The sequence below is a fragment of the Halichoerus grypus genome, chromosome 7, assembly GCF_964656455.1.
Source record: "Halichoerus grypus chromosome 7, mHalGry1.hap1.1, whole genome shotgun sequence".
NCBI lineage: Eukaryota > Metazoa > Chordata > Mammalia > Carnivora > Phocidae > Halichoerus > Halichoerus grypus.
The window spans coordinates 54,745,951-54,767,800 of record NC_135718.1 but is presented as its reverse complement, the minus strand read 5'-3'; the positions used below and the strand labels follow the sequence as shown (position 1 = coordinate 54,767,800).

Genomic DNA, 21,850 nt, shown 5'->3' with positions numbered 1-21,850 from the left:
TAGGGTGCAGTGGGCAGGGGGGTTGGGACACCTGGCCAACTCACTAGCTTATGTGCAGGGCAGTGGGATCCCGAGGGCCATGTCTTGGCACCGCATCCCAGAGCCTGACCTAGGGGTAAACGACGTTTGTGGAATGAATGGTGCACCGAGAAGCCCGTGGTGCCAGGTTTAGTCCCTTCCTGCTTTGGAAGTACTGAGTAAAATGTGTTCTTTGGGGGCGCCTGGGTGGCTCAGTCAGTTAAGCATCTGCCTTTGGCTCAGGTCATGATCCCAGGGTCCTGGGATCGAGTCCCACATGGGGCTCTTTGCTCAGTGGGGAGCCTGCTTCTCCCTCTGTCCCTCCCCCTGCTCGTGCTCGCTCTCGCTCTCATGCTCTCTCTCAAATAAATAAATAAAATCTTAAAAAAAGAATGTTTTCTTTGGAAAACTGATTGTCTATGGGCCAAGGGCCATTTTCTCTTTTCTGAGGACTAGGTAGAGAAAGCTTCCTTGTGCTCGAGGCCCCGGGACAGGCCTGAGGGGAGTTTGCAGAGACTCACAGAAAGCCCCTGGAAGTGGCTGACACTGCTTGGGGCCAGTGTCTGCCGAGGAGTGGGTGGCACTGAGCTTTGAGAAGGATGATGGGGTCGGTGCTCTGGGACCTCGCCCCTTAGAGACTAGCCGTCTTTGAGGACAGCAGAGGCCACCAGGCCTTCCATGCTTGTTCCTATTGAGTGGGTCAGGGAAAGGGCAGCAGGCAGACTCCAGTAATGGGGGTGTCATCTGGCTTGGATTGACTCAGGCCCTGAGCCTGGCCTCGCTTTTTCTTGTTTCTCTCCTTGGGCTCTGTTTTCCCATGGCCTGGGCTGCGTCCAGCTCTCCATGCGACCCCGGCAGGTCAATTCACCTCTTTGACCTCGGTCTCCCCTTCTGGAAAGCAGAAGCGTTGATCTAGGTAACCCCGGGCAGTCTGTGATGCAGGGCTTAATAAAAATGGGAGATAGAAGTATTCGTTGGTCCCCGATTCAGCAGACATTTCTCTTAGGATTCCTGAGTGCCAGGCACTGTGCTAGTTCTGGAGATGCCTCACGAACAGCACAGGGAAGTTCCTGCCCTCATGGAACCCACACTCCAGGGAGGGAGACACACAAGGAACAAGACACAAGTCAAAGTCACGTTGTATCAGGTCGTGATACGTCTGTGGGGCTAGGGGGTTGCAGTTTTACATGGGGTCTGGCTCAAGAAGGGGCTTGATGAAAAGGTAACGTTTGAACACAGACCTGAGGGGGGTGAGTGGGGGAGCCATGCCAACACCCAGACAGAGGGATATGGCAAGTGCCAAGGCCCTGAGGTGGGGGCTTCCTGGTATGTTTGAGGGGCAGGAGAGGAGGTCAGACGTTACGGGGGCAGGTGGGATGGGGCCTGCTCTGGGATCGCACAGATGATTACACAGACGTCGGCTTCTACTCTGAGTGCCAGCGGGGGCCTGTGCAGTGGGTTGAGCAGAGGTGCCCACTTAAGGTTCTAGCAGGCTCACTCTGGGGCTGTGTTGGGACTAGGCCGCAGAAGTGGGGGTGGGGGGGGCCAGGGAAGCCAGTCAGCTGCTGTCACTGAGGTGAGGCAGTAAGGTGGTAAGAGGCGAGCAGCAGCTGGGAGGATGCCCTGACTGGTTGGATATGGGGCTGAGAAAGGGTGAAGTTAGGGAGGAAGGCCAGGTTTTGGCCTGAGCAGCAAGAAGGATAGACATTAAGATGCACAGACATGTGGACGGGCAGGTTTTGGGGGAGCTCAGGAGGTTCGCCTGGGACATGTTTTGTGAGTTGGAGAAGCTGGATTGATAACCTACCTGGAGCCCTCAAGCACGGCAGCGTGCTTGGAGTCTCCATTCAGCATGGAGTTTGGATCCCCGGGGGTGGAGGCGTGCATGTGGGGTCCCCAGTGTCCCGTCTGGACTCTAGATTCCAGATGGCATTGGAAGCATGAGACTGGCTGAGAGGGCCTGGGGAGTCAGTGCTCATCCACCAGCTGGGTGACTACTGCATGCCTAGTCTGTGTCCTGACCCTGACATTCAGCGGGGTGGGGGGGGGGGTGGGAGGGCAGGGAAGATGTAGACCTCATTCTAATCTGGTGCTTGCCCCCAGGCTTGTTTTCCAGACTGATCATTCCTTGGGGAGTAGAGGAGGCCGAGAAGAGGCTGGAGGCTGGAGCACTCAGCAGGCTTCAGGAGAGCAGGGGCTCAGCCTGGGCCTGGAGAGATGAGTGGAACAGGGCCAGGCCTGGTGGAGGGGAAGGGCTTTCCAGGCAGGAGGAAGGGAGGGGGTGGGTGGGGGCGTGGTGGGGTCAAGGTATAGAGGCAAACATGAGGCAGGGTGTGGTTGAGCTTGACGATGGCGAAAGGGCCCAGGGTGGTCAGACAGCTGGGCGTTTGGAATTTGTGTCCCAGCTGGGAACTCTGACATTGGGCAGTTACTTGGCCTTACCCAGCCTCATCTGCAAAATGGGTGTCCCTCTAGGAGACATTTTAGGATCTAACACTCCGCTCTGGATGTGACATGCTCAGCCTGGCAGGTGGTGTGTGGTAGATCCTGGACATACCTGGGGAGGGGCATCAGCCCTGCCTTGGTGGGTCTCTTCCACGTGGCCCAGCAAAGGGAGGAGCTTCAAGAGGGCCACTGCTGGCAACACCAGGCCCACGTGGGTGCCGGCTGACCGCTGGCCTGAGAGAGCTGAAGTGCCCAGCGCCCTGGCCACCTTTCTTAGGTCTCTTCTATTTTAGGGCTCAGTCCCAATGGTTGAGGAAGCCTTGTCCAGCTTCACCACAGCTAATGACAGCCTGGCCTCCCAGGCCATTTAAAAACAGCTCCACTATTTTTATCAACAGGAGGAGGCTGGCCTATCCTCCTCCCCAGACAGTGCCCACATAGGCTGATTTTAAGGAAACCAGGGCCTTGATAGCAAGATGGGTCATTGTCTCAAATCACAGACTATGATCGCGCAAGATGTGCCCGTGGAACCTTCTGGGGGGGTGTCAGGTGTCACCTTTACTTGCGGTCTGAATTTAGGGATAATTCTACCCTACGTTGCCAGTAGGGCTCAGAAGGAATCACCCAACCTCACCACCCTGAATATTGCTCAGACGCAGTCCTCTCTGGTGTCTCTGGGAGCAGCAGGCCACTGTCCCTGTGGGAGCGGGGGCTTGGAGAAAACAGGGCTGAGGTGGCTGTGCCCGAGGGCCAGCCCCAGAACCGTGGGCTTTTCTTGCCCAAAGGATGTTTCCTGAGCGCTCTCTAATTGAAAGTAGTTTAAAATGGTTCTTGTCTGGTGGAACTGTGGGTAATTTTCTCTCCTTCAAGAAGCTCCAGGGATGGAGACGGGGAAGGCAGTGGGAGGGATGGGGTGGGGAGTGCCCCGTGCCGGGCAGCATGGAATGATCCTCCTCCGGGAGAGCGGAGTGGTGGTGGTGGTGTATTGGCCATACTTTGTCTCTAGGTAAAATCGTGTTTGTTTTTTTTGTGTGTGTGTCTACTGCCTAATTTCTAAACAAAATTGCATTTTTTTTTTTTTTGAGCACCTGGTTGGTTGATGCTTAAAACAAGAGGCACCCCGCTCTCCCCTGCTCCAGTCAGCTCCTGCAGCAGCCCCGGGGCCATTTCCACCCTCACCTCCGCCAGAAGCCCTCGGTGGCCCCTTTGTCTGTAGGATCAGGGCCTGGCTGGCCTTCCATACCCTATTCTGGGCGCCGGTCGCCCCGCATTGCCTCCTCCTCTGCGCCCCCTTCCCTGTCATCTCCCTTGGATACACCTCACCCTCTGGCCCCTTTCCTCCCCTTCTCAGGGTACCTTTCTGCCCCCCCCACCTCAGATACTGCTGCCTCTTTGACGCCCTCCGTGGTCCGGCTGCCCCCCACCCTGTCTTGATCCCTTGGTCCGGCTGCTCTGCCGCTGCCCTCTCCCGCTGCCCCAGCCCACGAGGGTCGCTGCACACGTCACCCTCGTGTTGGAGCTTTCTCTTCTGTGCTATGACTCGCTGTGGCCGTTCATGGTTTACAGGCGCTTCCTCGTACCTTACGTACCTGAGCAATCCTGCCTCCAGAAACCTGGGAGCTGAGAGTTTCAATGGCAGCACCGAGCCCAGAGCCGTGTCTCGCAGGGAGTCAGGGCAGTGGGTATGGGCCCCTCGCCCATCCGGGGCCCCATCGTCTCTCCACCTCCCGCCCCTGCCCCATCCCCAGTGCCCCAGAACTCCTTCCTACCGAGCGCTCACTCGACCCCGGGAAGGCTGTTAGCTGAGGCAGAAGTGAGAGGTGGGGGACCACAGGCCCTGCAGATGGGCCCACTCCAGCTCCTGGTTCTTGGGGCTAGGGGTCATGTCGTGTCAAGGGCGGGGGCCCACCCTGGAGCCTTCCAGAGGAGACCCACTGGGCTGAGGTGTGCCGAGCAGGAAGGCTTTCAGCTGCGGCCCAGCTGTGCGGAGGCCGCCCTTCCTGGTTCCCGGGGGCCTGGGGCTGGCTGTGCCCTCCGAGGATGTTCCTGGCGCCTGAGGGGACGGCCCCTGGGCTCTGTCTTCTTCCTGGTGCACAGAGAGCTGCTGTGGGTCCGGATGGACACCTGGAGGGTGTGGGGTGAGGTATGGCCTTCCCTCTCCTGGGCTTCCCCTCCAGGGCGGGCTGCACTTCCGTGGTGGGTCACAGGAGCAACTCAGGCATGGTGGCAAGGACACCATGCCACAGGGAAGCTGACTCTGTGTGCCTTGGGGTGCCCACCGATGCCCGCGCTGAGAAAGCCTCAAGAAGACCCCATTTAAGTCCCCTTCCTCCTGAGCATTAGCCTCCTGTGAGTCTTCCGTTCAGAGGTCACTCCTGCCCCTACACCTTCAGTGACTCCCCTGAGCTAAAGCCACGGGGCTCCACCCTGACTGCAGAGAGTCCCCGGGGAGCTTCTCAGGATTGCGTAGGCCCGTGTCTCTCAGGCTCTGCTCTGATGGGTCTGGGCTGGGGCCCCGGCGTCTGCCTGCCAGGCTGGGAAGCTGGACTAGAGTAGAGCGTGGGCTTCCACAGTTGCCTGCCAGCCCAGTTCCCCTTCTTGTCCCTTCACACCCTCGATCCAGTCAGGCCAGCGCCTTCCGGGTCCCGCCTGCTGGGCACCGTCCACACCTCTGTGCCGGCCCATGGGCTGCTGGCTCTCTCCACCCCAACCCTGCCGGCCCGCACGGCCCAGCCACATCCCACGCTCTCTGGGAAGCCTATCTCCAGTCATGTGGCGTGGCGGTTCCTTCTCCCCCCGGCACGTGGCCTGGCACCGTTCTTAGAAGGTGCTCAGGATGGCTTGTTAAAAGCACTGATGCCCCCCGACCCAACACACGCACCTCTTTCTCTCCTCAGCCTCTGTATCTTTCGTTGCCCCCAGCCCTGGTGGCCTTTCTAGGATCTATTCCAGCCTTGAGGAGGGTGGGGCTGGGGCTGGACGGCTGGATTCACCCCCTTCTGCCCCTGATCCGGAGCCATTTGAGAAATGGGCAAGGAGGTCCGTTAAGGACCAGTTGGGGTCAGAGGCCAAGATGCGGGTCCCCCTCCCAGGCAGAGACGCACTCACCTGCCTGGGAGCCACTGGAGGCCGCAGAGCCCAGGCCTCGGGGGCGGAGGGGAGGCCCTGCTGCGTCCACGGTCAGAGCCCCGATGGCTTAGCCTTGCCGTCCGTTGGCTTCCCGTGGAACCTGAGCCGGGGCCATGCCGTGGGCCTCGCTGTGCAAATCCCTCCTGTCCCAGCCCCGGTGCTGTGTGTCTGTGTGTGTCTGTGTGTCTGTGTGCATGCTGTGTCCGTGCCTGGGGGTGGGGGGCGGACTCTCACCCTCGCTGGACTCTCACCCTCTGCCGTCCTCCAGGCAAAAGCGGCCAAATCGGAGCCGGAGGCCGGGAGGTTGCTGCTGCGGGCCCTGCAGTACCTGGAGCGCTACGTGTACCTGGTGCTCTTCAACGCTTACCTCCACCTGGAGAAGGCGGGCTCCTGGCAGAGGCCCTTCAGCTCGTGGATGCGGCAGGTGAGAGGCCGCCCCGCGCGGCCCCCGCGGGCCCGGCAGCAGGCTCCCCCGTGGGCAGAGCTGTCCTTTGGCTCTACGGGAAGCTTCCAGGATCAGGATTGTGTCTCGTTCAGTGCTGGGTGTCCGGCCCAGCGTCTGCACGTGGCCGGCCGTCGGGGGAAGTCGGAGGCATGAATCAGTGAGAAGGGGGGAGGTGTGGGGAACGGCACAGGGCAGTGTGCTGGGCCCGGCCCTGCTCTGGGCAGCCCCAGGGCTGAGGTGACCTGCGTGCTTCGTGCCCATTCTTGTATTCCCTCCTCCCCTGTGCCCTGCGAGGGGCAGGACGGCGTGGTGGCCTGGCCCCTGCCACCTCCCAGCCGTGACCTGGGACAGGTGGGCCCTTCCCCCTAGCTGTCCTCAGCGTGAAGGCAGAGACCGTCTTGACGCTGTCCCTGGCACCTGAGGACGTCGTGGTGGGGATGCCACGAGATACGTCTGGTGCCGTGTGCTGGGCCCTGTGTGAGCCGAAGACAGCCTTAGGGGTGGTCCTTTCGAGGATGAGTGTCGAGTCAGGGGACCCAAGGCCACATTGGGGCCATCCTCTTGAGCAGGCCTGGACTTGGCTTCCTCTTTGGACCCCTGGGTGGGATGGAGGTCGTGGGGAACCTAGGACACTTCTGCTTGGGTTCTGCTTGGAGAGTGGACACTGGGAGAACCAGGGGCTGGGCGGGAGCTTGAACCAGCTGCACCTAGGTGGTGCATGTTGGGGGTTGTCTAGGAAGGAGAGAGCTGTTCCAGTCAGGAGTGTGGGCTCCCGCCTCAGGGGCCCTCTGGCCCTCCCTCCTGGGGATGCGTGGAGGGTGGGGGTGAAGGTTGCCTCTGGTCTGAGTGGAGCCTGCATCCTCCCCATCTCCTAAGATGGTGGAGAGAGAGGGGGGCTGGTCACTGAATGGGTTGTGTCTCCCAGGCCCTGGGCCACAGGGTTGCGTGGAGAATGTCCAGGGAGGCCCCCCCCTGCCCGCCTGAGGGGAGGCCTGTGGCAGACCTGCCTGGTCTACGGCCGGAACACACAGCCACAGGGTTGCTTGCTGGCTCCCACACGCACAGCGCCTTCTCTAGCCCTCCGTGGGGGCCCCGGCTGTAATGCCCATGAGCCACTGGGCCCGTGACCCCTAGTGTCTCAGTGGGACCATCAGGGCTGCGTGGGCACAGGGGTGCTTGGCTTCCTGCGCCGCTCTCCTCTTCCTTACTATCTGCCGGGTGCTTTCTGGGTTTCTGGAGCCCTCCAGCATCGTCCTGGGAGGTAGAGACAGTTGTCCCCATGATGAGGAAGCTGAAGCTCGTGGTAGTGAAAACGCAGACTCGCTCAGGTGGCTGAGCTGGTGGAAGGCAGCGCTGGGCCCCAGGCTCAGCTGTGTGATCCAGAGCCTGCCGAGGGGAGGAGGGCGTGGTGACGTGGAGGGGGCGGGTGGGCCTGGATGACAGCCTCTTTCCCTGGGACTACGGCCCCCGGCTCTGCTGTCTCCCCCAGGTGGCATCGAAGGCCGGAGTCTATGAGATCCTCAACCAGCTGGGCTTCCCCGAGCTCGAGAGCGGGCAGGAGCAGCCCTTCTCCAGGCTGCGCTGCCGGTGGCAGGAGCAGAGCCGCAGGCCCGAGCCCTCCGCCGCTGGGGACTTCCTGTAGGATGGGCTCCCCCCCCCCCGCCCCTGCCCCTGCCCGCCCCTGCCCCTGCCCCTACCCGCCCCCTCCTACGGAGCTCCATGCAGGCTGGGGATGCTCCAGGTGCTCTTCACGGGGAGTGGTCCCGAGGAACCCAGGCCCCAGGAGAGACTGGGCGGGGTTGGGACCCTGTTTTAAAAAGAGCTTTTCATAGGACGAGTAGTGCACAGTTACACTTGTGAACAACAGGCGCGCGTGCTTGCAGACCGCAGACGGCTTCCAGGGAGCTCGGTCCCCAAGTAGCCGAGCAAAGCTACTCGCTGCGGCCACGCGCACCCTCCTCGGCCACCTCACAGCGGTCCTGACAGCCTGGGGCGCGGAGCCGGTTCCCCGCTTGCTTTCTCTTGCTGCCCTCCCCGCTTGGCCTCTCCCCTATTGCTGCCTGAGCACTGCCCTGGGGCCCCCGGTCCCTGGGGAACAGACAGGGCTCTGGTGGATTTGTCACCTCAATGGCAGCTTCACCCAGTTTCCTTGCCTCTTGTGCCCCATCTCCAACCTGGAGACCCCGAGAAGTGCAACGGCGTGGCCTGCTGGGTCTGGGGGAGGCTCTGCCTCTCCTTCCTTCCCCTCCCCCTCCCCTGGGGCTGGCGGGACTGTGGAGGTCCCCAAGGAGCTAGAAGGGAGGAGTCCCTCTCGGGAGGAAGGAGCTTCTAGAAGATGGATGCAGCCCTATGGAAGAGGCCTGCCTCATTTCCCAGAGAGCCAGGGCGGGCAGTGCTGAGGAAGCCCAGGCTCCCAGCAGCTGGTCTTACCGCACTTTCCCCGCCCTGGCTGCCCAGGTGGCCCCAGGTCCCCCTCCGCTGCAGCAGGAGCCCCGAGGACCACTGGGGGGCCCTGAGTGAACAGCGGAGCATGTGAGTGGGCTAAGGGGGGTTCCAGGCCATCCTGGCTGAGGACCCCTGAGCTTCCCTCCAGAGGGAGCAGAGGGGCCGAGGGTTGAGGAGCGGGAGGCCTCAGGAGCAGCTCTGTCCCCACCGTGGGAAGGCTGCTGGAAGGGCCAGCCCTGTGGAGGTGAGTCGTGCAGCTCTTCCTCTGGGGACCACGGTCCGCTGAAGCCCTGGGGGCTGACCGGTGTGGAGGCTGCCCCCCTGGGCCTGGCTTGTGGCAGCCTGGGAGCCCTCCCTGGTTGGACGCATGCCCTTCTGCAGAAAACCAGTGGACACGTCTCTGGTCTCAGGAGGAGAGGCCAGAGTTGTTCACATCTACCTAGTAGTGGAAAATATTTGGCCATCTTGGCTGAAATCTTCTGCAAAACTACTGTATGTCTGTTCACTACCTTTTCGGATTTGTTTTTGTTTTTATTTTTGCATGAATTAAAAAGTTTTCATTTCTTTGCAGACAAGGTCTAGATGAGGGGTCACAGATCAGGCTGAACTGGGAGGGATCCTCTGTGTTCTCACAGTTGACCCTGACTTTCAGCTGTGCTGGGACCACGGGCTGGTCACTTTGCCTCTCTGCCTCAGTTTCCCCATTTGTAAAATGGGAGAATAATACTTGCCTACCTACCTCACAGGGGTGTTGTGAGGACTCATTTGTGACTTTATTTTGTACAGAGCTTTTGAGCATTAAAAATGGCTAAATGTGAAGTGTGCCTGCCTGCTGATGTCTGTAGTATATTCTAGAACTGATGTGAGCTGTGGTCCTGGCTCCTTCAGAGTAGCGGTGGGTGGGCAAGGTGAGTTGAAAGCACCGATTCTTGGAGAAGGTAGGTTTTTCCAGACATCCCTCTCCTTCCTTCACATCCTTCATGCGTGACCATCTCACTTTGGATGCCTGGGGCTGTCATGCTGAGCCCCTCCTTGAAGAAAGCCGCACAATAGGCTAATTCATGCTATAGTGTGAAGGACTGTTGTGTTCAGGGACATGGAGCAAAATGAAATTTCAGGGGTTATGACGGAGGACGGACTTCAGCCTCTACTTCCTTCTCTCATTCCCGCGGGCTTTGCTTGGCCCCTTCCGGCCCCCAAATACTGAGACACAATGGCATAGAGAGGTTGGCGTGTCAAGAGGCAGTGAGGAGAGTGAGGCAGAGGGCATAGATCCCAGTCTCCTCCCCATGCTCTCCCAGCGTTAGGGGAATGAGACCCTCTGGGTTGTATTTCCGAGGTCAGCTGGAACCCAGAACCCCGTGGGCTAGGGGTGGTGGTCTTCTCAGCCTGGGAGGGAACGCCTCCTGGGGTTATTCCCAGCACGGCAGAGTCCAAGGATGCTCCCTGTGGCTTCTGAATGTGAATGTAGAGACATGCGTAGTGGTGTGTGTGTGTGCACGCATGCACACGTGGGCAGTTCTCGGCCTGGGGATACGCAGGAGTGGATGGTGTGTTCACGGGTGTGTCCCCTCAGGCTCCCTGGGCCTGTCCCGCCTGTGGCAGGGCATCTGGCAGTTACGTGGACAGTGCTGGCTCACAGGTCAGCAGCCCCTCTGGTGCAGGGCGTCTGAAGACTCTGTTTGCTGAGTGAAGACACGCGAAACCTTCGAACAGCCCCTGACGCATTGTAAGCGTGAGGTCAGTTTTAGCCAACTTCGCAAAGTCTCTCCGCCAGTCCTTTTGGGGTGCTCAGGAGTAGTCCCTCACTTATCCCATGTCTGGTCATCGCTGTGGGGGCATCCCTGTGCCTTCCAGAACTTCAGACATCATGGAGGCTCTCCCGCACTCAAGTGCCCAGGCTGGGAGGTGTCATTTGGGTTAGGGCCTGGGGTCTGCGTTTACTTGCAGTCGAGGAGCCCGACGAGGTCACTTGGTTGAGCTGCCACCCTATTTTCCCACTGCCCCCTGGGGGCCTGGCACCTAGGCCAGCGGCCTCGATATGCCTGGCTCCCGCTCCCGTACCCTGCGTTCTTTCCCAAAGGCTTCTGGGTCTTCTGGGGGTCCTGCCACGCCAATTTGCCCCTGTGCCCAAACCAGACGAGCCTTTGCTGGGACCCTGCCTGCCTTAGGGGTGTACGCATGGGTGTTAATGAGCACGTGCGGGCTTCTGTATATAAGGGTGACTGTGGAAGGTGGAGAAGCCTGTATGTGGGCTGTGGGCAGTGATTCAACAGTCACACATGGGGCTGTGACAGGGACAGCCCCACCTTCCAGAGCCTGTGGTATTTCTGGGAAGAGAATGAACGAGTCATTCGCACTGGGTATGGCGAGAACTGGGATGCCGCGGGCTGCCCGTAGATAGGAGCAGTGAGGTCGGATACCAGGTCCAGAGTTCAGCCTGGGGCCCTGGCTTCCATTACTCCCTTCTGATGGAGCTTCTAGAACAAGGAAACACTGAGGGTGTGGACCCTGGGGGCATGGAGCCCAGGGACATGCTGGGCCTGGAGTCAGACCACCTCACCCTTGGACCCCCAGGGCTCAAATGATCTGAGTTCTTCCTGACCCCGCTTACCCTCCCGGCCTTGACCAGACTCCAGGAATTGGTCATATTGAAGGGGGACCCCCAGAGGGGCTTTGTCTTCTCTGCTCATCCCAAGAACCAGTTTAGGATGAGCTGGAAAAATGGAGCGCCCACCCAGATGTTGCCTGATAGATCTTCCCGCCGTGTCCAGTCCGGGGACCCCCAGCTTCTCCTGCAGAACCAGCACTGTTAGATCTTTACCTTGGCTTTTCCTTACAAAAGGCTGCTTATCTTTTATTCCCATGTGAAGTGTGCCTGCCTGCTGATGTCTGTAGTATATTCTAGAACTGATGTGAGCTGTGGTCCTGGCTCCTTCAGAGTAGCGGTGGGTGGGCAAGGTGAGTTGAAAGCACCGATTCTTGGAGAAGGTAGGTTTTTCCAGATATCCCTCTCCTTCCTTCATATCCTTCATGCGTGACCATCTCACTTTGGATGCCTGGGGCTGTCATGCTGAGCCCCTCCTTGAAGAAAGCCGCACAATAGGCTAATTCATGCTATAGTGTGAAGGACTGTTGTGTTCAGGGACATGGAGCAAAATGAAATTTCGGGGGTTATGACCCATAACGATCAGCAGCTCATTATGAAAATTCAACCAGTATCCTCACCGCCCCCAGCTCCCATCCCCACTCCCACCCTCTGGCTAGAGAAGGCACCCGTGTCGCTAGAGAAGCCCATGACGGCTGGGCCTGTCTCCTGCCGGTGCTGTCCCTGGCTGTGGCATTCGCTGCCCGTTGGTCTGGCCCCAGCTGAGACGCACAGCCCTTTCTGCTCTGGCGGCAAGAATGGTTTCAGCATGCGTACCCTGGCCGTTGAGATCGTGGGTGACTCACCTCGTCTGAGTCTCCAGTTCCTCAACTGTAAAGGAGATGAAAATACTTATTTTGTAGGGAAAGATCAAAGTTAAGGTAGGGTGCCCAGTGCCGTGCCTTACTTTTGGCAGGAATTCCCACAGGAATCGTCTTTGTTCTGATGAGTTTGTTATTCTAAGACCCGGAGCAAAGGAGTCCAGCGGAGGTGTCCCCAAAGTAGTGACGGGGACACCGGAGGCTCCCTGAAAGTCAGGGAAGCTTGAGCCAGTAGGCGAGTAATGGCAGGGAATTGGAGGCCAGGGGGTCCGGAGGCCAGGGGGTCCGGGAGGCAGAGCTCATCCACGTCTCCTTCCCTCCTGGAGGAGCCAGTATGAGGGACGAGGGCACTGCTCAGTGTCTCACGCAGCTGTTCTCTTAGGAAAGCCATGCTGACTTCTCTAACACGCAGAGCAGGTGCAGGGCAGCCGGCGTGAGGGGTGGTGGGTAGCAGGCCAGGGAGAGGCCTTGGGAAGGGCTGACTTGGTGGTGTCCCAGAGGAAGGCAGCGGCGGCAGAGCCCTGGGGAGCCGACTGGAGAGCGATTAAGTTTGTTGCAGTTGGATTAGGGCAGACAACCCGGCTTCCAGAAAATTTCCCTGCCTCTGGGTGGCCCGGGAGAGAGCTGCGTTGGGTCAGGAAGCTTCAGGGGCCACTAGAGCTGGGCACTTCTGGCCCATTGCAGTGTCTCTCCCCACTGGCAGCTTACCGTGGGTCTTCCCCGCCCTGTGCTCGGCCCCAGAGCTCCTTAAGCCACACGGCCGTGGGGGGCCCTTCCTTCCCTCTCTCTCTTTCCCCAACTACCAGCCCGCATCATGGTCTGAAGGCCCTCCCTGCCTTCTGTCTCCTCCCCCTTCCTCCTTCATGGGGTTCCCCAAATAAATCTCTCATACATCTAATCCCATCTTGGTGTCCATCACTCTGAGGACCTGGACGACACCCCCTCAATCTTGTCTTGGCCTCTCTGAGCAGCTACTTTGTCCTGCTTCCTGGGGAAGGTCAACCTTCTCTGGCACTGCTCGGGGTAGAATGACCCCCTGTCTCCAACTTCACCTGTTCTTCATTGCCCTGCCCTCCGTCTCAAGGGAGGCGCCGCTGGTCCTGTGGACTGTGGACTGCAGCCAGGACACCGTTGTTCACGTTTACCTGTGGATAGAGGGGTGGAAAAGACAGGAGGACAGAAGGAGTTGATGCCCCCAAATGTGCATATGGTGGTGCGAACCTCTGATTCTTTTCTAAATAAAGGGAATCCCCATTTTCAAGGTCTTTGAACCGCACCTCCAGTGTGTGCTCTAGAAACGTCCTCCTTGCAGTCCCGAAGAGCAGTTCATGCCTGAGTGTGCTCTTCTCTCTAGCCAGCATTGCCTGTTACAGTTTTAAAAAGTTCTTGCCATTTTGTGGCTCAAAATAGATCTCATACTTGTTTAATTTTGTATTTCTTTGAAATTGATAGTAAGGTTGAACTTTATTTCATGTTTATTGGCCATTTGTATTTTCTCTTTTATGAATTGTCTGTGTGTTCTTTGCTGACTTTTTCTTCGGGGGGTTTGTCTTTTCCTTCTTGATTTGTAAAGATGGTAACGCTTGCTTTCCCATGTATGTTGCATTATTTTTAGCTTTAAAATGTCATCAGACACACACGTTCCCTTAGAGCCTGTCCTCTCCATCCTTCTTTTTTTTTTTAATTTTATTATGTTATGTTAGTCACCATACAATACATCATTAGTTTTTGATGTAGTGTTCCATGATTCATTGTTTTCGTATAACACCCAGTGCTCCATGCAGTACGTGCCCTCCTTAATACCCATCACCAGGCTAACCCATCCCCCCTCCCCCCTCCCCTCTAAAACCCTGTTTGTTTCTCAGAGTCCATAGTCTCTCATGGTTCCTCTCTCCCTCCGATTTCCCTCCCTTCATTTTTCCCTTCCTTCTCCTAATGTCCTCCATGCTATTCCTTATGTTCCACAAGTAAGTGAAACCATATGATAATTGACTTTCTCTGCTTATTTCACTTAGCATAATCTCCTCCAGTCCCATCCATGTTGATGTAAAAGTTGGGTATTCATCCTTTCTGATGGCTGAGTAATATTCCATTGTATATATGGACCACATCTTCTTTATCCATTCATCTGTTGAAGGGCATCTCGGCTCTTTCCACAGTTTGGCTATTGCGGACATTGCTGCTATGAACATTGGGGTGCATATGGCCCTTCTTTTCACTACATCTGTGTCTTTGGGGTAAATACCCAGTAGTGCAATTGCTGGGTCATAGGATAGCTCTATTTTTAATTTTTTGAGGAACTTCCACAGTTTTCCAAAGTGGCTGTACCAACTTGCATTCCCACCAACAGTGTAAGAGGGTTCCCCTTTCTCCATCCTTCTATGCCCTCAGCCCACACTGTAGCCAAGTGGTTCTCAGATCAATAACCTGTGCTTATTTTATTATGTTCCGTATGAGAGTACTTACTTTGTCAGGTGCTGTATTTGGCTTTGTTTATTGTCCTCATCCCATTCAACACCCCAACAATACCACAGGGTAGTATTATGACCCCCATTTTATAGATAGGGACACTGAGGCCCGGAGAGTGATTCCAAGCCCTTGTTCATTTCAGAGGTGGGTGTTGGAGCCAGCAATATTGGGGATCCTCTTTGCTACTGGAATCCTCTTTGACATTTTCAAGGTTTAGAATCCTTCTGGAGGGGTGCCTGGGTGGCTCAGTCATTAAGCATCTGCCTTCGGCTCAGGTCATGATCCCAGGGTCCTGAGATCGAGCCCCACATCGGGCTCCCTGCTCCGCGGGAGGCCTGCTTGTCCCCCTCCCACTCCCCCTGCTTGTGTTCCTTCTCTCGCTGTGTCTCTCTCTGTCAAATAAATAAATAAAATCTTAAAAAAAAAAAAAAAAAAGAATCCTTCTGGAAGAGTGCCCTAGCTCTCTCTGCTTGGGTGGAGGAGGGGCTGAAGGGGACGGAATGATTTCTTTGAAAACCCTCCCTCAAGGTCTTGTGGTTCTCGGACTCGATGCTATTCAAACCCCTACGTGCTTTCAGGAGGTTCCCCTCAATACCCACAAGAAATGCTTGTTTCCCATGAGTCATAGTGACAGATTTTCTAAGACCTGGGCCTTTCAAATTTGACTTCATACCTCCTCTTAGTGGATTCTTTCCTTTTCCTACCATCTACTCACGTCACCCATGCACAAAGCTATGGGACAGCGTGTCTATGCACTCCCAAAGTAACTGTCATTCTTGTCATTCTTTCTTTGAACTAAATGAGGCTGTCTTCTGGGCTGAATTAAACACCAACGGTTTATAACAATACCCACTTCCCCCTTCTCACTCTGACATTTGAGGTCACCAGTCTTCTTAACTTTTTCCAATCTGATAAGGAAAAAAAATGTCTTATTTTTATCTTAATATGACTTTTCCAATTACTACTGAGATGGAACATCTTTTCATATGTTTATTGGCCCTTTGGATTTATTCTCTTATGGGTTTATTTTTCTACCAGGTTGTCTTTCTTAAATTAATAGGCATAAATGTTTAATACAATCTGTTTAATTCTTAGATAGGTAGATAGATATACAGCCAATTCTTTCATCCAGTCTCTCTGGTCTTATAACTATTTTATTTTATTTATTTATTTATTTAAAAAATATTTTATTTATTCATTTGAGAGAGAGCATGAGAGAGCATAAGCCAGGGGGAGGGAGAAGCAGACTCCCTGCTGAGCAGGGAGCCTGATGTGGGACTCGATCCCAGGACCATGAGTTCATGACCTGAGCCGAAGGCAGGCGCCCCTGGGCATAAACTTTCATTTCTTTTGCTAGATACCTAGGAGGAGAGTGACTTACACATGAGGTGTATGTTGAACTGTTTAAGAAATTGCCAAGCTCTTTTCCAAACAGCGTGAGGTTCCAGCGCCTCTACGTCTTTACCAACACTTGGTATTGTCAGTCTCTCTAACTTTAGCCGTTCTGATAAGTATGTAGTGGGTCTGTTCCAACCCCCACCCCCAGTCACATTTTATATGTTTCAGATTTACATTTCATTCTTTTTTTTGGTTGAATAAGCCTCATCTCTTTGAAGATCTTCTTATTTGAGGGCCGACTTGGTTAGCCCTGTTTCCTTGGACGTTAGTTCTTTAGTGAGTGGGGGGCTTGTCTTTCATGTTGTTGGTTTTCCTCCGTGGTTGGTGGGTTTGGGTTGTGCACTCATCTTGGTCTTGAGATTTCAGACTATCCTGTTTGTAAGGTCTGTGCCTCCTTGGTGCAGGCTGAGCTGGCAGCTCGGGGGGAGGGATGGGACATGCTGATGCCCGCGTGGGCCAGTGGCTGGCCTTCTGGCAGGGCTGCCCCCTTGTGCCAGGTGTATATCGGCCCCAGGGTGCTGCCCGAAGTGCCCCCCTCCCTGTTGTACTGAGGGCACCCTCCACTGCTACCTTGACTTGACCCAGGCTCCTTCGGGGGCCCAGGGAGAGTCAGACTCTCCAGCTGCCTCTGCTGGAATGTTCCAAGCCATGCCACGATGGGGGCCCAGGCTTCCTCCCGCTCCCTGGCTTGGCATCTCTGAGCCAAAGCTTCCTGAAGGCGGGTTCCTCCTCTCACAGAGGGCGTTTACCTACATGGCTTGTGGGCTGCCAACCCCCCTGCCCGGCCCATCCCACTGGTCTTCTGTCTTTCAGGGACTCATCACAGTTTCTGACCTCTTCTTCAGAACTGGCATAGAATTTTAAAGCTGTACACTTTTTATGATATTTGAAGGACTTTGGGTTGGAGAAGGGAAATCAGAGCATATCTTTAATCTTAATTTTTAAGATTTTTAAAATTTATTTGAGAGAGAGAGCGAGTACAAGCAGGGGGAGGGGCAGAGGGAGAAGCAGACTCCCCGCTGGGCAGGGAGCCCAATGCAGGGCTGGATCCCAGGACCCTGGGATCATGACCTGAGTCGAAGGCAGACACTCAACTGACTGAGCCACCCAGGTGCCCCTAATCTTAATTTTTACATACAAATAGTTTACACTATGTGCCGGGCCCTGCGGCAGTTAGGGTCCCGGCAGAGAATGAACGGCAGCCTTAGCTTGGATTGTGATGAGAACCGAATGTGAGGACCATTTGCAGAGGCGTGGGCCGGGTGAAGGGGACCAGCTAGGACTGGTGAGGCGCCCAGGAGCTAGTACAGGGGTGAGTGGTAACCACCCTGGACCCGAAGGAGCAACGGGCAGCATAGCCCTCCCTGAGCCCACTACATGTATCTTCAGGGGACGTTGGGGGCCATCTGCCAGGAACTGAGTTGTTGGAACAGCCATGACCCGAGCGACATCATGGAGCGCAGGGCTGGTAGAGGCAGGGGAGAGGCCCAACCTCTCTCTCCTCTCATCCGCTGATCTGTCCGTGCCCCCCTTTGACTGGAGAAGGTCCCAGCACCATGGTCTAGGGGACCAGGGTCCAGAGATGGGGAGTGGGGGGAGAGAGGAGCAGGGAATAACCAGCACAGCCCTCTTCCAGGCCTTGTGTGGACACCACCCGTCCAGTAGCTCCACGACAGTTCAAGGAGGACACCGGGCATCTTGGGTCTAGTGACTCTGTGCTCGTTCACACCTCCAGAATTCACCTCCGCCCTTCCCTCGGCCTGGTGCGCCTTCTCTCTTTTCTCTAGCCCCTTGTGTGGCCTCCACAGGCCGCTGGCTTCGGGTCTCTGCCGCCAGGCAGCTTGAAGGCCCACGGGCACCTGCAGAAAGGGTTCTGGCTTCTCGAGCCATGATTCTCCCTGACATTTCATTGTGGCAAATTCAAACCTACAGGAAAGGTGAAAGAACTGTCTAGAGAACATCCATGTTTCCCCGCGCCCACTTCCCAAACGCACTTGTACGCTATTGTGCATGCGCTGGTCTCTATCCTCCGCTAACACGCGAACTGCTTCAGGGAAGGGCCGCGTGAGATTGGGCTCCTGTCCCCGCGGTCTGGAAGGGCTCGGCACACGGACGGTGACCAGCAGCGTCTGATGCTTCAGGACTTCGCAGAGCGTTTGGTGTTCGTGAGGCAAGGTAGAAGGGGACGGTCACTGATGGGATGCTTGTGGTGACTTCCACACGTCAGATCAGGGCACTGTGCGCAATCTTTCGCCAAAGCCTCGCAGGTCAGGTGAGGCAGGGGTTTCCGTTTTTAATTTGCAGACTAAGAGAGGTTTCACCATTTGTCCAAGGCTCCACGTGCATCCCCGAGGGAGCTGGGACTGAGCTCATCAAGCTGCCCTGAGTGTCTGCTGGTAACAGTGGACTGCTGCTTCCTCCACAGACTGGAGGCTACCTGGGGCTGGGGACCGTGGCTCATGTGTTTCCAGTTATCCAGGACCTGGCAAGTCGCAGGTGTAGGAACTCTTCTTTTTGAAAGAAAGAATGAATAAAGCTTACTGGAAATCCCTTCACTACTGGAATATGGTCTCTGAGGGAGCTTGTACTTCACAACGGACCTCTTCACGTAGCAGATGGGGGATCCGAGGCTGGAGGGCCATGCCTTAGCCAAGGTCATGCAGGGAGCCAAGGCAGAGCCAGCACGCTGACTCCCTGCCCAGGGTTCTTTCTTTGCCCTTCTTTTCCAGATCCACTGGAGCATCTAGATTGATACCAATCACTAACCCACAGCCTGAAGCCCCAAAGAAACCGCATTTCCTAAGAACCTCCCTGAGTCTGTGGGTGCCTAAGCAGGCACGTGCTGATGGGACTTTCCTCCTTTCTCCTTCACTGAGAGTTTCAGGGCTTCCGAGGTTTGAGGTTGCATGTAAAAGTGTGTTTATACACTTTTCTCAGGAGAGGGTCCAGAGTTTACATCAGGCTCTCAAAGCAAACACAAAAACTGTGACCCCCCAAAATGTGGGGGGCCTCCCTTTTGTGTTCTCTCCACTGGTTCCCCAACATTTTGATTGCAGAGACAATAGAATTTTCAAAAGAATATGAGGATGCAAAATTTTGCAAAGCCCATTAAAAAGAAATTCACCACTGTCACAACACTATCATATCATAAAAGGACATTTTAACCTCCCAAACCAAGGACAAATTCTCGGGGTGGGGCATAGTGACAGGTCTTCAAGTAGATAAAGGGGCAGCTGTAACACGCTGTCTCTGTCCTTATTTTGCTCCTTTGTCCTCGACGGAAAATGTCAGTGTGGACCTGCCTTTGGAAGCCTTGCTCTGCACCTTCTATGCAGAGAAGCATCTGCTTAGAGCTTGTGTCCTAGAAGCTGCAGACGGTTCTGAAAAGCACCTGCCTGAGCTGGCTGGGCACAGGCTCTGCTGGGTTCCTGGGTGGTGTTTCCTGCACGGCGGGTACCAGTGGTGCTCTCCTGGGCTTTCCAGATGGGCACGAACACAGGTGTGTTTATGACTTTCACAGAGGGAGGTTATGTCCTTGTCCCTGGGGCGCAATTTCCTCTCAAGGGTTTTGAGAGAGAATCTGAAGAATGCAGGCTCCGAGTGGCTAAAGCAACCTGCTGCCCCTCACCTTCTTGGAAGGGCAAGCCTGGTGGAGAGGGGGGCATGAAAGCGCGGGGAGAGGAGGTGCTGGCCATGCGTGATGAGCCCCCCTTCCGGTTGCCTGGGTCCCTCCCTCCCTCCTGCGCGAGGCTGCCGCAGTATAGACAGGCCCTTGTCCCTCCTGCCTCGGATTCCCAGTCAGGCCAGCGTCAGCACACTGGCTGGCGGTCTCCCCCGCTGGGCCCCTTCTCTCCTTGGCTGAGAACAAGCAGGGGGACCTGGCTTTACACAGAGATTTTTCTAGGGAAGATTTGCTGAAGAGGAAAGTTGCCCCCCCCCCACCTGCCCCAGGAGCGGGTCCTTATGTCTCCGTAAGTGGGCAGAGTCTCCATGAGTGAGTCCTGAGCCAATGGGCACTATTGGGCACCGAATATTACCTGATACATTGCCCCAGGCTCCGTTTCTGCATCTCTAAAATGGAGTGCATAACGCTCCCCTGCCCTCGAGACCCTCTTTGAGCTCCCCAGCTGTCTGTGGAATCAGCAGCAGGACAGGCCCCCACCCATGAGGAGGGCCCCTTTCTGATGCTGCTGTACGTGGCGTGTTTGTAGCTGCTCCCACGTGAGGTCCTTTCCAGCCGAAGCACACGTGTGATTTAGCTGTTAGTCTGGCCAGGTGACGCATGAGCGGCTGGGTACTTGCCAGAGAAGGCAGTTGCTCAAGGTCACTTAGCAAGTAAGGGCAGAGCCCACCACACACATCTGGTCTGGGAGGGCTTGGGGAATGCTCTTCGCTCCCGATGGCAAGGATAAGGGGCCCCTTTGCCCAGTCTTGTTAGTACGACGAAGACAATAAATGTTTTTTAGAAATAGGTGGGGGACATAATTAGGGAAGAAACGACCAGATGGTCTATATCACTGAACCTTTTCAAGGAAAGCCCTAGTATCATTTTCAGAGATGCTACGGATGCTAGCCAAGAATAAGCTCCCGTGTGCCCGGGCTGGGTCCCCGCAGCACCTGCTTCACTGGTAGGTACCAGATCGGAGTCACAAGGTGTTACTCAGACTTTATAAGCTAATTTGCACGGTTTGCTTAATAAGCACATTTGCACGGTTTAAATGGTTTCCAAAGGACTTGAAAGCACTGTGGGTTCTTAACAAAGTTCTAGAATTCCCTGCCATCTCGTTTGCTCTGTGAATTGGTTCTGCAAACCGTATTTTTGTTTTGTTTTTGAAATCACGAACAGATGTTTATGTTTAGACTGCTGGCTCCAGTTAAACGTAGGCTTTTCTACTTCTCTGTCCAGCTTTGCTCTTTCAGGGGTGGGAAGGGGGTTTCTGGCCAGGCTGGAGTCCTGTCCCCGGGGCCCTCCCCTGAGCTGCCTCCAGCGACTGGCTGCTTCCTTTCCAGTCTCCTGTGGGGGATCGGGCGGCCATCCGGAAGGAAGGGAGTGGGCTTCCCGGGCCAGTCTGCAAGGCCTCGAACCAGCCCTCGTCCTGTCCTGCCTACGGGGTCCCTGCCTACTGGCGGAGGAGGTCAAAGTGACAGAGAGAAGGAGGGTCTGCATGCCCAGCACTGGGCCCCACCCAGAGAGATGCTCGGCAAATGCATGCTCCCTGCTTTTCCTTCAAGCTTCCTGGAATTCCCAATCCAGCCTTCCCTACCCTCTTCTGGTCCAGAGGGTATGGCTCAGGGAGGGCCCCTAGTTCTAGCCCCTGGAGAGTGCTGTGTAGCCTGTAGGAATCATTTACAAATGCCAAGGAGAGCAGAGGGGGTGACCAGGGTCTTAGAGAACCTGCAGTGCAGGATGGACCAGGGCGGAGGGAATGGGGAGCCAGAGGGAAAGCCAGAACCGATGGGAGCAAAGGAGAGATTTAGGGGGGTGGGCACCGCCTCAGGTCTGCAGCAGCCGAGGGGCTGATGCCCAGGGAAGGCAGACTGGGAGGGTAGGCCTGGGGGCAGGTGCAGGACATGTACTCTGGACCACTGGCAGCACCGTCCCTGGTTCGAATCTCACCCTTCCCAGCATCGTGGACAAGTTACCACACCTTCCTTAGCTTCAGTTTCCTTCTCTGTGAAGTGGGGCTCTTAGGAAAACAAAATAATATAATGCATATTTACACAGGGCCTGCCCCACAGCGGGCACTTGAGACATGGTACGTGAAGGTAAAAACAGAAACCCCTAGAGTCCCATCCGCACCTTGGCATCTCACTAGGCGTTTGTACCTCTATGCACCTGTGCCTGAGGACAGGGGCACCTTGGCTGGCTCTGGTGGGTCCATTTCTCCAAATATATCAGCTCCCCACGCTACCAGGGGGCAGTGGGGAGCCTGCTTCTCCCAGAAGGTAAGGATGGAGGACCTCACGGCATTTCCTCCAGCCCAGCTCAGGTGCAGCATTCCTTGCCTGCTTTCTCAGGAGCTGGGCTCCATG

General features: G+C 56.1%; 1 protein-coding gene across 4 annotated transcripts in view; it reads left to right on the top strand.

Moving 5' to 3' along the window:
* The window catches only part of PALD1 (phosphatase domain containing paladin 1), a 124,216-nt gene that overhangs the window by 61,614 nt on the left and 40,752 nt on the right, over window positions 1–21,850 (top strand). For 3 of the 4 annotated variants that reach the window (XM_036083955.2, XM_036083951.2, XM_078077626.1), the window contains 2 exons: window positions 5,861–6,016; window positions 7,527–9,301. In XM_036083955.2, the coding sequence (XP_035939848.2) occupies window positions 5,861–6,016; window positions 7,527–7,679 (309 nt within the window). In that variant the 3' untranslated portion in view covers window positions 7,680–9,301. Of the gene's footprint in view, window positions 1–5,860; window positions 6,017–7,526; window positions 9,302–21,850 lie in introns of those variants that run through there. The other variant, XM_078077627.1, reaches the window with a different exon arrangement.